The sequence below is a fragment of the Pristiophorus japonicus genome, unplaced genomic scaffold (assembly GCF_044704955.1).
Source record: "Pristiophorus japonicus isolate sPriJap1 unplaced genomic scaffold, sPriJap1.hap1 HAP1_SCAFFOLD_3441, whole genome shotgun sequence".
Lineage (NCBI taxonomy): Eukaryota > Metazoa > Chordata > Chondrichthyes > Pristiophoridae > Pristiophorus > Pristiophorus japonicus.
The window spans coordinates 1-16,843 of NW_027253261.1; the positions used below are offsets into that span (position 1 = coordinate 1).

At 50.3% G+C, this 16,843-nt stretch overlaps 1 protein-coding gene across 1 annotated transcript; it reads right to left on the bottom strand.

The window, feature by feature from the left end:
- Window positions 1–2,100: 2,100 nt before the first annotated feature.
- Window positions 2,101–5,982, bottom strand: LOC139250080 (uncharacterized). The gene is made up of 2 exons (XM_070872655.1): window positions 5,488–5,982; window positions 2,101–2,606 (listed from the first exon to the last, which is right to left on the bottom strand). Exons 1-2 carry the CDS (start codon window positions 5,969–5,971, stop codon window positions 2,101–2,103), a joined length of 990 nt encoding a protein of 329 aa, XP_070728756.1. The 5' UTR covers window positions 5,972–5,982.
- Window positions 5,983–16,843: the final 10,861 nt, after the last annotated feature.

Genomic DNA, 16,843 nt, shown 5'->3' on the forward strand with positions numbered 1-16,843 from the left:
CCGAGAAACCCCAATCACCACCCCCCCCCATCGCTACCGAGAAACCCCGATCACCCCCCCCCCATCTCTACCGAGAAATCCCAATCACCCCCCCCCCATCGCTACCGAGAAACCCCAATCACCCCCCCCCCCATCTCTACCGAGAAATCCCAATCACCCCCCCCCCATCGCTACCGAGAAACCCCAATCACCCCCCCCCATCTCTACCGAGAAACCCCAATCACCCCCCCCATCACTACCGAGAAACCCCAATCACCACCCCCCCATCACTACCGAGAAACCCCAATCACCCCCCCCATCACTACCGAGAAACCCCAATCACCCCCCCCCCCATGTCTACCGAGAAACCCCAATCACCCCCCCCCATCTCTACCGAGAAACCCCAATCACCCCCCCCATCACTACCGAGAAACCCCAATCACCACCCCCCCCATCACTACCGAGAAACCCCAATCACCCCCCCCCCATGTCTACCGAGAAACCCCAATCACCCCCCCCCCATCTCTACCGAGAAACCCCAATCACCCCCCCCATCTCTACCGAGAAACCCCAATCACCCCCCCCCATCTCTACCGAGAAACCCCAATCACCACCCCCCCATTGCTACCGAGAAACCCCAATCACCACCCCCCCATGTCTACCGAGAAACCCCAATTACCACCCCCCCCCCATCTCTACCGAGAAACCCCAATTACCACCCCCCCCCAATCGCTACTGAGAAACCCCAATCACCCCCCCCCCATGTCTACCGAGAAACCCCAATCATCACCCCCCCATCGCTACCGAGAAACCCCAATCATCACCCCCCCCCATCGCTACCGGGAAACCCCAATCACCACCCCCCCCATCGCTACCGAGAAACCCCAATCACCACCCCCCCCATCGCTACCGAAAAACCCCAATCACCACCAACCCCCCCCATCACTACCGAGAAACCACAATCACCACCCTCCCCCCCTTCGCGACCGAGAAACCCCAATCACCACCCCCCCCCATCGCTACCAAGAAACCCCAATCACCACTCTCCATCGCGACCGAGAACCCCCCAATCACCCCTCCCCATCGCGACCAAGACCCCCCAATCATCACTCCCCATCGCGACCGAGACCCCCCAATCACCCCTCCCCATCGCGACCGAGACCCCCCAATCATCACTCCCCATCGCGACCGAGACCCCCCAATCACCCCTCCCCATCGCGACCGAGACCCCCCAATCATCACTCCCCATCGCGACCGAGACCCCCCAATCATCACTCCCCATCGCGACCGAGACCCCCCAATCACCCCTCCCCATCGCGACCGAGAACCCCCCAATCACCCCTCCCCATCGCAACAGTGACCTCCCCAATCACCCCTCCCCATCGCGACCAAGACCCCCCAATCATCACTCCCCCATCGCAACCATGACCTCCCCAATCACCCCTCCCCATCGCGACCAAGACCCCCCAATCATCACTCCCCCATCGCAACCATGACCTCCCCAATCACCACCCCCTCATCCACCCCACTGTGATCTCGAGACCTCCCCTCCCCATCACGAGCTCGAGACCTCCCCCCCGCCCCCCGAAACATACAAATTACTACAGCCACCCTCCCTCCCTCCCAATTCCAACCGGCGCTTCAGTTACCCGTTGAATATGTTGGGTTGAAATCTGACCCTCCCACCCCCCTCGATGATTTTGATGGAAAACACAGGAAATATTCCCACATTGTGCCCATGATGTCACACACATGCTGGAAATCTGCTCACGATAGATTTTTTTTGGTGAGTTTTATCGAATGATATGGAACAAAGGCAGGTTAATGGAGTTGAGGTACAGATCAGCCCTGATCTAATAGAAGGGCTTCCAACATGGAATTGGATATATACTTAAAAAGGGGAAAATATGCTGGGCTACGGGGAAAGGGCAGGAGGTAATGGGATAAATTGAACAGCTCTTTCAAAGAGCTGGTACAATGGGCCAATTGTGGTGTCTGATTCCAAGAATGGGTGCAATGGCCTTCTCCTATTCCTATGTTCACCTTTAGCTGATATAGCTGGAGTCTTTATCAATAACTACATTTTCCTTTCTCTTTAATATATTTTGTTTTAATTACAAATTACATATAATTGGTGTTGTCAGAAAGGTTACGTTCCTTCAGTTTGGGAAGCATGGTGTTCAGGCCGTCCATGATCTTTTGGACTTGTGAGCCGGTCAGCAAAAGCTCAGTGCCCAAGATTGGCTGCTGAATATGGACGCAGGCCTCGATGATAAATGGGATCAGTGGGCCCAGGCTGTACATGTGCTGGGTCTGAGCTTTCAACGCGCTCACTCGCCCATGAAGAGCGGACACGTGTCGGGAGCAGTTCCTGAGTTTAGACTGTGCGTTGGCAAAAGCAGCACGCGAGTGTTTGATCTTCAGTAACTCTGCCTTCAGCCCGCTCAGAGTCTCGGCTGCCTTCTCTGTTTCTCTCTCCAGCTCTGGTATCTGCCTGTTGAGTTGGTCCAGTTCCTCCTCATCCTTCGTGACACTCGCCTTCAACTGCGAGAAGTCCTCCGAAGCTATGTCGACTTCTGACTTCCGGTACATGCGCTCTTTCTCAAAGGCCACTGCCATTGGGATCCCTGCAAAGAAAATCCAACATTCTTCTCAGGCCGAAGTGACAAAACAGAACCTCAATTGCATGTAGAAACTCCACAACTCCCAGCCCCACTGAAAACCCAACTACAGATCCCAGCCCCACTCCCAGCCCCACTGAAAACCCACCGACAGATCCCAGCCCCACTCCCAGCCCCAATGAAAACCCATCGACAGATCCCAGCCCCACTGAAAACCCATCGACAGATCCCAGCCCCACTGAAAACCCATCGACAGATCCCAGCACCACTGAAAACCCATCGACAGATCCCAGCCCCACTGAAAACCCAACTACAGATCCCAGCCCCACTCCCAGCCCCAATGAAAACCCATCGACAGATCCCAGCCCCACTGAAAACCCATCGACAGATCCCAGCCCCACTGAAAACCCATCGACAGATCCCAGCACCACTGAAAACCCATCGACAGATCCCAGCCCCACTGAAAACCCATCGACAGATCCCAGCCCCACTGAAAACCCATCGACAGATCCCAGCCCCACTGAAAACCCATCGACAGATCACAGCACCACTGAAAACCCACCGACAGATCCCAGCCCCACTGAAAACCCATCGACAGATCCCAGCCCCACTGAAAACCCATCGACAGATCCCAGCCCCACTGAAAACCCATCGACAGATCACAGCACCACTGAAAACCCACCGACAGATCCCAGCCCCACTGAAAACCCATCGACAGATCCCAGCCCCACTGAAAACCCATCGACAGATCCCAGCCCCACTCCCAGCCCAACTGAAAACCCATCGACAGATCACAGCACCACTTAAAACCCACCGACAGATCCCAGCCCCACTGAAAACCCATCGACAGATCCCAGCCCCACTGAAAACCCATCGACAGATCCCAGCCCCACTCCCAGCCCCACTGAAAACCCATCGACAGATCCCAGCCCCACTCCCAGCCCCACTGAAAACCCATCGACAGATCCCAGCCCCACTCCCAGCCCCAATGAAAACCCATCGACAGATCCCAGCCCCACTGAAAACCCACCGACAGATCCCAGCCCCACTGAAAACCCACCGACAGATCACAGCCCCACTGAAAACCCATCGACAGATCCCAGCCCCACTGAAAACCCATCGACAGATCCCAGCCCCACTCCCAGCCCCACTGAAAACCCATCGACAGATCCCAGCCCCACTGAAAACCCATCGACAGATCCCAGCCCCACTGAAAACCCATCGACAGATCCCAGCCCCACTGAAAACCCATCGACAGATCCCAGCCCCACTGAAAACCCACCGACAGATCCCAGCCCCACTGAAAACCCATCGACAGATCCCAGCCCCACTGAATACCCATCGACAGATCCCAGCCCCACTGAAAACCCACCGACAGATCCCAGCCCCACTGAAAACCCACCGACAGATCCCAGCCCCACTCCCAGCCCCACTGAAAACCCATCGACAGATCCCAGCCCCACTGAAAACCCATCGACAGATCCCAGCCCCACTCCCAGCCCCAATGAAAACCCATCGACAGATCCCAGCCCCACTGAAAACCCAACTACAGATCCCAGGCACACTCCCAGCCCCACTGAAAATCCATCTACAGATCCCAGCCCCACTCCCAACATGCTGAAGACTAGCCTTGCAAATCCCAAACCCATAAAATCCCAACTAAAAGCAAACCTGTAGGTCTAACTTCTCAATCCCATGGAAAGCCTATCATTTCTGCCTGTGCCAATTTCCACTAGCACCCAAAACATTGATTTTAAAATCCTTGCCCTGATTTACAAATTCTTCCCTGGCCTCAATGTGCTCCAGCGCTGTGCCCCAGACCACACGTTGTTGCGAAGTTTAGTTCCCCTCTCTCCATCCACTGCCAATTAGTGCAAGGGCCTTCAGTCACTCGCCCCCTATGCTCTATACTCCTCCTAACCCTCTCCGCATCCCCACATCTCCTCCCACCTTTAAAACCTGTCATCAAAATCTGCCTCTTCATCGTGCTTTGGTTCTGGGTTTTTTAGTCCTTGTTCTCCCCAACGCCCCCTCCTCCCCCCCCACCCCAACACCCCCAGAAACTCTGAAATATTTTGCTTTGTCCAGATTGTTGCTGTAGTGAATTAATTCACCCTTTACTCCAGAGAATGGGAGAGAGATCCCCACACAGGTCTGCTTTTCCGTCCTGAATAGTCTTTCCGTGGGAAATAGTCACTATCATCATGTTAGGACTATCTCAAAGAGCAACCACCTGCATTTATATAGCGCCTTTAATGTAGTAAATCATCACAAGGTACTCCACAAAAGCGTTATCAGACAAGATTTGACAAGCCACAAAAGGACAGGTGACCAAAGAGGTAGGTTTTAAGGAGTGTCTTAAAGGAGGCGGGAGAGAGGTAGAGAGGCGGAGAGGTTTATAGGGAGGGAGTTCCAGAGCTTGGAGCCCAGGCAGCTGAAGGCACGGCCAACAATGCTGGAGCGATTATAATCAGGGATTCTCAGGAGGCTACAATTGGAGGAGCGCAGACATCTCGGGGGGTTGTGGGGCTGGAGGAGATTACAGAGATAGGGAGGGGCGAGGCCATGGAGGGATTTGAACATAAGGGTGAGAATTTTAAAATTAAAGCGTTGCCGGACTAAGAGCCAGTGTGATCACAGGGGTGATGGGTGAACGGGACTTGGTGTGGGTTAGGACTTGGATGAGCTCAAGTTTCCAGAAGATGATGGGAGGCCAGTCAGGATTGCGTTGGAATAGTCGAGTGTGGAGGTAACAAAGGCATGATGAGGGCTTCAGCAGCGGATGAGCTGAGGCAAGGGCGGAGTCGGGCGATGGTATGGAGGTGTAAAACAATAGTTAATTCTCCTTAGGCACATAAAGGAAGTATGTTGAGAAATGCTACCTTACCGATACATGGGATAACGAAACTCAGCCCAATTCCGATGTCTCTTCCAGTTTGCTTTTCTCCCTTTTTCGCCCTGGCCGCCCTCAGCGTCTGCTCCGCTTGCTTCAGCCCAACCGTGTCTGTTTGGACCCGGCCCTTAATCCGCTGCCTCTGATTCTCCAACACTGCCAACTCATCGTGCGTCGACTTGATGCATCTTTGCAGCTCCTTCTGCTCCTTGCTCAGTTTGCCGTGCTGAGCAGTCAGTCTTTCACAGCCGGCATCGACGAGATCGACAACACTGCCAGCAGCCTCCTCCGCGGCCAGGGTCTCTCTCTGTGCCGTTTCAACCTCGCTCCTCAACTGTCGACACTCCGGCTCGCTGAGGTCCCCTCCGCCCACGCTGACCGCAAGCGCAAGGAGTGACAGGATGGAAGAGATCCCCTTGAGGAAGTGGGGCAAAGTGGCCTCTTTGAAGTCCCGCTCGTGTATCTCACAATCCTCCATTGTGCTCAGGGTTAATCTGCAGCGTCACAAGCAATTAATGCCAGTCAGTATCGATGGAAGACAGAAACAAAATACACTGACGCCAAGCTCATTTCAGATCTACAGCAATATGGATTTCATTGCAGTTGATCTCAGAGGTAGGAGAGAGGGATTACCTCGGATATACGGCACAGAAACAGGCCATTTGGCTCCACTCGAGCCTCCTCCCGTCTTTCCTCATCTAAATCTATCCACACAACCCTCTATTCCCTTCTCCCTCATATGCTTGTCTAGCCTCCCCTTAAATGCATCGATACTAATCTACACAAGAACATAAGAAATAGGAGCAGGAGTGGGACATTCGGCCCCTCGAGCCTGCTCCACCATTTAATAAGATCATGGCTGATCTGATCATGGACTCAGGTTCACTTCCCTGCCCGCTCCCCATAACCCTTTACTCCCTTAATCGCTCAAAAATCTGTCTATCTCCGCCTTAAATATATTCAATGACCCTATACACCGCTGCTCAGCACTGCCCTCCAATCATCAATGACCCAGCCTTCTCAGCTCTCTGGGGCACAGAATTCCATAGATTTACAACCCTCCGAGAGAAGAAATTTCTCCTCATCTCAGTTTGAAATGGGCGGCCCCTTATTCTATGTCCCCGGGTTTTATTTTCCCCTATGAGTGGAAATATCCTCTCTGCATCCACCTTGTCGAGCCTCCTCATTATCTTATATGTTTCAATAAGATCCCCTCTCATTCTTCTGAACTCCAAGTGTATAGGCCCAACCTACTCAACCTATCCTCATAAGTCAACTCCCTCATCTCCAGAATCAACCTAGTGAACCTTCTCTGAACAGCCTCCAATGCAAGTATATCCCTCCTTAAATATGGAGACCAAAACTGTACGCAGTACTCCAGGTGTGGCCTCACCAATACAGTACAGTTCTCTTCAACCTCTCCCTGTGGTAGTGAGTTCCACATTCTCACCACTCTTTGCAGAAATAACTTTCTTCTGAATTCCCTGTTGGATTTCTGGGTGACTATGTTATATTGATAGCCTCAAGTTATGCTCTTCCCCACAAGTGGAAACATTCTCTCTGTATCCACTCCATCAAAACCTTTCATAATTTTAAAAATCTCGATTAGGTCACCCCTCAGCCTTTTCTTTTCAAATGAAAAGAGACCTAGCCTGTTCATCCTTTCCTGATAGGTACACCCTCGTATTTCTGGTATCATCCTTGTAAATCTTCTCTGCAACCTCGTAAGTGCTTCAATATCTTTTTTATAATATTGCGACCAGGACTGTACGCGGTACTCCAAGTGTGGTTTAACCAAGGTTCGATACAGGTTTAGCATAACTTCCCTACTTTTCAATTCAGGAGGGGCGAAGGAGCGGCAAGAGTCCGTAGAGGGAAGTGACCGGGGGCCCAGGAGAGACGTGAATCTGGGGTCCAGAAGAGGCGAGGGCCCAGGGGCAGCACGGGCCCAGCCCACACTGCGATATGTGTGTGCGCTCGGTTTGTGCAGCAGAGCTGGTCTCCAGTTAGTTTTGGGTAATCCTTGCCACTGGACCAAGACCTAGCTCTGTCAAGCCCGTGTGGTGGCTGGTGTGTAAAAAAAAATCCAAGCACAGGCATCTTCCACCTTCAGGATGTAGTTCGGAATCTCGAAATATTAGGTCCTTCATTGAAACACCTGTGAACTCATCTCTTTTTGGCGTGGAAGCAAGTCATCCTCGCTTTGAGGGACTGCCTATGACGATGACTTTTCAATTCTATACCATTAGAGGTATTCAAGCCTGGGAGGGCAGCAGGAGTTCAGGGTGGGGCAGGGGGACAGGTACCCAAAGAGGGAAGGGGCAAAAGGCATTGTGACTCTCCAGCACAGGCTCGATGCGCTGAACAGCCTCCCTCTGTAACTGGGCCGAGGGCTCAATTACGGAGCGTCCACCAAAATAAACAACTAGCTGGGTTTAGGCAGTGCCTTTAATGGTCCAAAGCATCCTGAGGGGTTTCCCTAGACAAGCAAATGGCACAGGAAGATACCAGGTGGGGAATTGGAGAGAATTCCCCGTGTGAGCAGCAGGTCGTTGCCTGCCCGCTGGGCTGGATGCCCCGGATCGCCAACTCATCCCAGTCCCCAGGCCCCACACCACCCTGGCCTCACCCACAGCCCAGGGCTCGGGCCTGGCCTAGGCCTCAGTCCCCAGGCCCTGCAGCACACCGGCCTCACCCATAGCCCAGGGCTCAGGCTTGGCCTAGGCCTCAGTCCCCGGACCCCACACTCTCCCAGCCTCACCCACAGCCCAAGGCTCAGGCCCAGCCTAGGCCTCAGTCCCCACACTCTCCTAGCTTCACCCACAGCTCAGGCCCAGCCCAGGCCTCAGTCCCCGCACTCCCAGCCTCACCCTCACCCACAGCCCAGGGCTCGGGCCCAGCCTAGGCCTCATTCCCCACACTCTCCCAGCCTCACCCACAGCCCAGGCCCAGCCTAGGCCTCAGTCCCCGGGCTCCGTTACATTTCTCATTAAGCATGGGCTCGGGCCGTGGACTGGATGGGCAGCTGCTTGGCCTGGAGCCGATCGGGGCCACCATGGTTATGCCGCTCGTCCCGGAGACAAAACTCAGGTGGGAAAAATATATATATATATTTTTTAAAAAGACTTGTGTGTTGGGGGAAGTGGTTGAGATCGCTGGTCTCCACTCAGCACTTTCTCATATCCAAGATCAAGAACTCACTTTGTGAAGGAGTAGGGGCAGAAGGTAAGGAGCTATGATAGTATGAGTGGGAGATAGAGAAAGGTAGTTCTTCATAGATCTTGGGTGTGAAGAAGTGCTACGTGGAGACCAGCAACCTCAACCATGTTCCCCAACTCTTACTCGGGGTCTAATCCCCTTTCATGAATTGGGGGGAGAGAACCCCCTTTCATACTTTCTTCGACTTCAACTCCACTTTCCCATCTGATCCCCATAACAAAAATCTATCGATCTCCACCATGAATATGTTCAACGACTGAAGTTCCGCAGAAAATTGGAGCAGAGAATTCCAAAGGTTCATAACCCTTTGTGTGAAGAAATTCCTACTCATCTCGGTCTTAAATGGCTTACCCCTTATCCTGAGACTGTGACCCCTGGTTCTAGAGTCTCCAGCCAGGGAAAACAATCTCCCAGCGGCTACCCTATCAATCCCCCTCAGAATCTTGTGTTTCAATTAGATCACCTTTCACTCTCCTAAACTCCAGAGAGTATAGGCCCAATCTACTCAATCTCTCCTCGTAGGACAACCCTCTCATCCCAGGGATCAGTCTAGTGACGCTCCATTGTACCAGCTCCAAGGCAAGTATGTCCTTCCTCAGATAAGGAGATCAAAAACTGTGCACAGTACTCCAGGTGTGGTCTCACCAAGGCCCTGTACAATTGTAGCAGGTCTTCCTGACTCTTGTACACCAATCCCTTGCAATAAAGGCCAACATGCCATTTGCCTTCCTTATTGCTTGCTGTACCTGCATGCTGACTTTCTATGTTTCCTGTACAAGGACCCTCAGATGCCTCTGAACACCAAGGGGGAGAAATTCGGCTGCTTTGAACCTTCCATTAGCACCTGCGGGGGCGGTACATAATTGGCCTTTCCCTTTAAGCGAGGGAAGGCGTCTGTAAAGACGGCAGCACTGCACTAAACACTGTTCCACACTCTGCCGCTACCTCCTCTCTCACTCATTTAACGCTCGAAGGGAAGAGCTTGATTTAGCGCTCAACTTGCCTCTTGGAGCACTAAAGCCAAGTTCCCGGGAGCAGCAAATCATTTTTGCCTGGATACTTTTGCGATTCTTTAAACGTTATCGCCTCAAACTATGCAAGTTCTTTGCCCCAACATTTAATAGTGTCTCACCATTTACAAAATATTCTGATTTTCTGTTCTTCCTTCCAAAGTGAATAACCTCACATTGCCCCAACATTATACTCCATCTGCCGCCTTACTGCCCACTCACTTCACCTGTCTATATCCTTTTGCAGGCTCTTTGTGTCCTCCTCACACCTTGCTTTGCCACCTAGCTTTGTATGGTCAGCAAACTTAGATACATTGTACTCGGTCCCTTTAGCTAGGTTATTGTAAATAGCTGAAGCCCAAGCATTGATCCTTGCGGCACCCCACTAATTACAGCTTGCCAAACGGAAAATGGCCCATTTTACCCTACTCTCTGTTTTCTGTCTGTTAATTAACCCTTAACCCATGTTTCCTTATCTTGCTTAACAACCTTTTATGTGGCACCTTATCGAATACCGTTTGAAAATCCAAATATACTACATCCACTGGTTCCCTTTTTATCTACCCTGCTAGTTACATCCTCAAAAAATACACATTTGTTAAACACAATTTCCCTTTCATAAAACTATGTTGACTCTGCCTAATCATACTATGATTTTGTAAGTACCTGTTGCCACTTCTCTTATAATGGATTCCAGCATTTCCCCGACGACTGATGTCAGGCTAACTGGCCGATAATTCCCCATTGTCGTTCTCCCACCCTTCGAGATTGGCAGAGTTACATTTGCTACCTTCCAATCCGCTGGGACCATTCCTGAATCTCGACAATTTCAGAAGAGCACAACCAATGCATCCCCTATCTCTGCAGCCAGGGGAAGGGACTGCAGACATAGTGGAAGAGTTAGAGTTCCTTGGGACGTTTCACTTTGTTACAGCGCTATACAAGTACTGGAGTCCAGGTCATATCCTCAGGATAAGGGTTGGCCATGTAAGACTGAGATGAGGAGAAATTGATTGAGGTGTATAAAATTATGTGGGGCCAAGATAGAGCGGGTAGGAAGGACCCATTTCCCTTAGCAGAGAGGTCAATAACCAGGGGGCAATGATTTAAAGTAATTGATAGGAGGTTTAGAGGGGAGTTGAGGAGGACATTTTTCACCCAGAGGGTGGTGGGGGTCTGGAACTCACTGCCTGAAAGGGTGGTAGAGGCAGAAACCCTCACCACATTTAAAAAGTACTTGGAAATGCTCTTGAAGTGCTGTAACCTACAGGGCTACGGACCAAGAGCGGGAAAGTGGGATTAGGCTGGATAGCTCTTTTCCGACTGGCCTCCTTCTGTGCCATAAATTTCTATGATTCTGATTCTATAAACCTATTCATTCAGAGGGTTCTAAATCTTTGGAATTCTGTACCACAGAGGGCTGTGGATTCTCAGTCATTGAGTATATTCAAGGCCGATATCAATAGATTTTTGGACATTTAGTCAATCAAGGGATATGGGGATCAGGCGGGAAAATGGAGTTGAGGTCAAAGATCAGCCATGATCTTATTGAATGGCAGAGCGGGATTGAGGGGCCGTATGGCTGAATCATAATTCTTCTGTTCTTATGATACACAGAACAACATAACGAGATCACCCCCTGGCCCAACTACAGTGTTTAATCACCCAACATTCCATGTATTAGAATTCCCAATTTGGGATTAGCCTTGATCCCGGAATGATTTGTCTTTTCATTGCTCGGTGACTGAGAGTTGAGTTGAGGTCGAACATCAGCCAGTGCCCAACTTAGTTTCGTGGCTTTTGGAATATGGCTAATCCTGGGTTGGATAAACTGTTTTGATTGAGGTCGAGTTGCAGGGTGAGAGGCGTAAAGATACCGAGACAGGAATATTGCATTGAATTGGTCCCGAGGATCCATTTCTACCCCCTCATTCTAGACCCTCAACCAACGGCAACAGTAGGGTCTCAGAGCACCGTGTGCAGTATTGGGCTCCACGCTATGGGAAATTATTGAGGCTTTAGCGAGGTTACAGCATAGGTTCACCAGGATGCTGCCTAGTCAGAGGAAGAAAGATTTGAAACTTTGGGGCTGTTTTCATTAGAACTTCAGGGTGATTTGAAAGAGATTTAGGAGCAGGGGTAGTCCATTTGGCCCCTCGAGCCTGCTCCGCCATTCAATAAGATCACGACTGATCTTCGACCTCAACTCCACTTTCCTGCACTATCCCCATATTCCTTGATTGCCTTAATATCCTAAAATCTATCGATCTCTGTCTTAAATATACTCCACAGCCCTCTGGAGTAGAAAATTTCAAAGATTCACCACCCTCTGAGTGAAGAAATTTCTCCTCATCTCAGTCCTAAATGGCCGACCCTTATCCTGAGACTGTGACCCCTGGTTCTAGACTCCCCAGCCCGGGGAATCATCCTCCCTGCATCTACCCTGTCAAGCCCTACAATAATTCTGTCGGTTTACAATTATGAAGAGGTGGGAGAGTAACAGCTAGAAACAGACTGCTTTGGCAGGTTGAGGACTCCAGAATGAGGTGCCAAGATTAAATGAAAGAGGTTTATAACAGAGAGCATATAGTAAAAATATATAATAAAATCAAGTGTTGTATTAAAACATAACCTGGCCCTAGAGTGGCTGAATAAGGAGTGCTGAGTCACATGTCATGGTCCGCACAAAGGAGACACTGATCACCGTGGCAACCTGTAGACCCGGGTTCCGGATCGGCTGAAGTTAGAATCACCATGGAGACCTTACATAACTGAGCCATAACAAAGACAATGGATACAGGGGGTGTCAATCTATTCCCGAGCTGTATTCCAAGAAGACCACGGGTGGTAAGCCATCAATCTAAAAGTGCGGTCCAAATCTCAGGGACTATAACATGACCATGGGTGTCCTGATCCTAAGAGGACGTGTGCTACACCACATTGAGACATCTGAAAAGCATCAAAGGTCTCCACTGAGAGCACGGACGAGGCTCAGTTTTACATCTCACCCAAAAGACGGCATCTCCGACAGTGTAGCACTCCCTCAACACTGCACTGGGAGTGTCAGCCTAGATTTTTGTGCTCAAGTCTCTGGAGTGGGACTTGAACCCACAGAGGCGAGAGTCATCATCATAGGCAGTCCCTCGAATCGAGGATGACTTGCTTCCACGCTGAGAAGGGATGAGTTCACAGGTGTTTCAATGAAGGGCCTAATATTCCGGATCCCGAACTACATCTTGAAGGGTGGAAGATGCCTGTGTATGGGTTTTTTTAACGTGTGGTGGCTGTTGCACACCAGCCACCACACGGGCTTGACAGAGCTCGGTCTCAGTCCAGTGGCAAGGGTTAACCAAGATGACTGGAGCTCTGCTGCATGGACCTAGTGTGTACACATATCACAGTGTGGGCTGGCCCATGTTGCCCCTGGGCCCTTGTCTCTGCTGGGCCCCGAACTCGTGCTTTTCCTGGGCCCCGATTACATCCCTCTACGAACTCGTGCCTTCTGTACCTGCCCGCACAGCAGTCAGCCGTCGCCCTCCTGCAGCAGCACGTGCTGCTCTCTGCACTGGTCTGCCGCCGCGCGCTGCTCCCTCTAATGGCCCCGGCCTGCTGATGGTGCCACTCACGGAGCCACGGCTGACACTCTGAAGGGATTTCCAAAAAGGATGTGTGTTGAAGTACGTGTGTACATCTGACTAGCATCCTCACCACTAACCATCTATAAACACCCTGTACATGACACATCACTGCAACATTAATGGATATACCATGAACTCTGTTGTCACACAGATTCTTTATGGCTCCTGACTCCTAGTCACCCGCATAAAGCAGTCTTTATATGACAGACCTCTTTCATTTCTGACAAATGTCCCTGTCTCACTGAAAGAGTCTTTATGTAGGAGAGGATGCCAGTGAGAGAGACTATTCCTTCATTGTGCTGTTCATTGAGCATTGATATTCATTTGTCCAAAAACGTCACCATCACCCAATCTCGGAGTCCCAATTAATACTGACATTCCCAAGCCCATTCTACGCCATAGGAGGCTTTAAACAGTGGCCAAACACTGGGGGAGATGCTTCAAATAATGAGTGCACTTTCAGTTAAGGTCAAACAAGGCGGAGGAGACAAAGTCAAGGAAAGAAATAGGGGACATTACAGTGAATCAAAGGCAATGCTACAGATGCTGGAAATGTGAAATAAAAACAGCAAATGCTGGAAATATTCAGCGGGTCAGGCAGCATCTGTGGAGCGAAAAACAAGAGTTAACGTTTCAGGTCAGAATCATAGAAAGTTACAACACAGAAGGAGGCCATTCGGCCCATCGTGTCCATGTTGAGAAAGAGCTACCAGCCTAATCCCACCTTCCAGCAATGTAGGTTATGGCTCTTTATACACATCCAACTACTTTTTAAATGCTATGAGGGTTTCTGCCTCTACCACCCTTTCAGACAGTGAGTTCCAGACCCTCACCACCCTCTGGGTGTATTTTTTTTCCCTCAACTCCCCTCTAAACCTCGTACCAATTATGTTAAATCTATGCCACCTGGTTGTTGACTCCTCTGCTAAGGGAAATAGAGTGGATAGGAAGGACCTACCTCGGCCCCTCAATTTTATACACCTCAATTAAATCTCCCCTCAGCCTCCTCTGTTCTAAAGAAAACCACCCCAGCCCATCCAATCGTGCCTCATAGCTGAAGTTTTCCAATCCTGGCAACATCCTCGTCAATCTCCTCTGTACCCTCTTCAGTGCAATCTTCCTGTAATGTGGTGACCAGAACTGCATGCAGTACTCCAGCTGTGGCCTAACCAGTGTTTTATACAGTTCATGCATAACCTCCCTGCTCTTATATTCTGCACCTTGGCTAATAAAGGAAAGCATTCTGTATGTCTTTTTAACCACCTTATCTACCTGTCCTGCTGCCTTCAGGGATCTGTGGACCTGCACTCCAAGGTCCCTCTGCTCCTCCACACTTCTCAATATTCTCCAATTTTTATATTTCTTTGCCTTATTGCACTCTCCCCCCAATGCATTATCTCACACTTTCCTGGATTGTATTCCATTTTCCACATTTCTGTCCAGCTGACCAGTTCATCGATATCTTCCTGCAGTCTAGAGCTGTCTTCCTCACGGTCAACCACACGGCCAATTTTTGTATCATTTGCAAATATCTTTATCATGCCCCCTACATTTAAGTCTAAAATCATTAATATAGAAACATAAGAACATAGAAACATAGAAACATAGAAAGTTACAGCGCAGAAGGAGACCATTCCGGCCCATCGTGTCTGCTCCAGCCGACAAAGAGCCGCACGGCCCTTGGTCAGCAGCCCTAAAGGTTACATATAAACCCATGAACAATGACGGAAAGGCAAAGAGCACCCAGCCCAACCAGTCCGCCTCACACAACTGTGACACCCCTTATACTGAAACATTCTACACTCCACCCCTACTGGAGCCATGTGATCTCCTGGGAGAGTCAAAAACCAGATAAAAACCCAGGCCAATTTAGGGAGAAAAAATCTGGGAAATTTCCTCCCCGGCCCATCCAGGCGATCAAACGTATACTACAAAAACTACTGAGCCCTGTGGAATCCCACTGGAAACAGCCTTCCAGTCACAAAAACTCCCATCAACCATTACCCTTTGCTTCCTGCCACTGAGCCGATTTTTTGGAAGTGCAAGTTGTTAGAGATGGAACAGGTTTTAAACACGTAAATCCAGGGAAAAGGGCGGCAGGGAGAACAAAGGGGAAGGTTTACAATGAAATGCACAAAACCAAATTGAAAGAAATGGCGAGGAGTCACACGATCAGAATGGAACAAATATTCACCGGTGTGATTGAGCAAAGTGACAGGAGGGGATTGGATGGCACAAAGACGCAGTACTCGAAGACTACAGTTATACCGCACCACCGGTCAGACACCAATGGTGAACAATACTCTGCCTGCCTGAAGGGAGCGCTGCATGTCAAATCATAGAATTATACAGCACAGGAGGCCATTTGTCCCATCGTGCCTGTGCCGGCTCTTTGAAAAAGCTATCCAATCAGTCCCACTCATCTGCCCTATAATTTTTTTTTTTTACTTATTAATATATATATCCAATTTGAAATTTATTATTGAATTTGCCTCCTTAGGCAGTGCATCCAGATCACAACAACTTAAATAAATGTCCTTATGTCACCTCTGGTTCTCTTGTCAATTATCTTAAATCTGTGTCCTCTGGTTACCGACCCTCCTGCCACTGAAATAGTTTCTATCTATCTACTCGATCAAAACCCTTCATCATTTTGAACAGCTCTATTTCCTCTCAACCTTCTCTGCTCTAAGGAGAACACTCCCACCTTCTCCAGTCTCTCCACATAACTAAAGTCCCTCATCCCTGGAACCATCCTGGTAAATCACAGTCCCATGACGCCTAGGTTAGAGAGAGAGTGAATGTCAGTCAGGTCGGGGTCCTCTCCCCTGTGAAAGGCTATGCACGGGCAGTGCTCTGCTCCTCCCCGGGGCCCAGGAGCAGCACGGACCAGCCCACACTGTGATATGTTTGCACATCGAGTCCGTGCAACAGAGCAGGTCTCCAGTCGTCTTGGTCAGCCTTCGCCACTGGACCAAGACCTAGCTCTGTCAAGCCCGTGTGGTGGCTGGTGTGCAATGGCCATCACACATTAAAAAAATCCACGCACTGGCATCTTCCACCCTTCAACATGTAGTTCAGGACCTGGAATATTAGATCCTTCATTGAAACACCTGTGAACTCAAACTTTTTTGGCGTGGAATCGGGTCATCCTCGCTTCGAGGGACTGGCTATGATGATGAGGGCTCCTCCCATGTACAATGTTTGGCGAGGGACACAGAGCATTCAATATAGTGTCCGCAAACTCCACGAATGGCCTCAACTCTGTAAAGCTGAGATCTTTAGCACCTAATCGCATGTCGCCTCATCCCCAACTTCTTCCCTCACCCTTTCTCATCCCTCAACCCCCCATCCCTCACCACCCCCCCCCCCCAATCCCTCATCCCATCCCTCCCCCTACCCTGCCTTTCCCCTCGTGTCCGTACACACACTGTTTGTAACCTGGGTTTAGTAGCTCTGCTGACTGATGGATTCTCCTACCAC

What these genes read in the sequence shown, in the direction of transcription:
- LOC139250080 (XM_070872655.1), bottom strand. Translation starts at nt 5,971, where the DNA reads ATGGAGGATTGTGAGATACACGAGCGGGACTTCAAAGAGGCCACTTTG. An exon ending in TTTCGTTATCCCATGTATCG is followed by an intron (nt 2,607 to 5,487) that starts GTAAGGTAGCAT and finishes TTTTCTTTGCAG; the next exon opens with GGATCCCAATGGCAGTGGCC.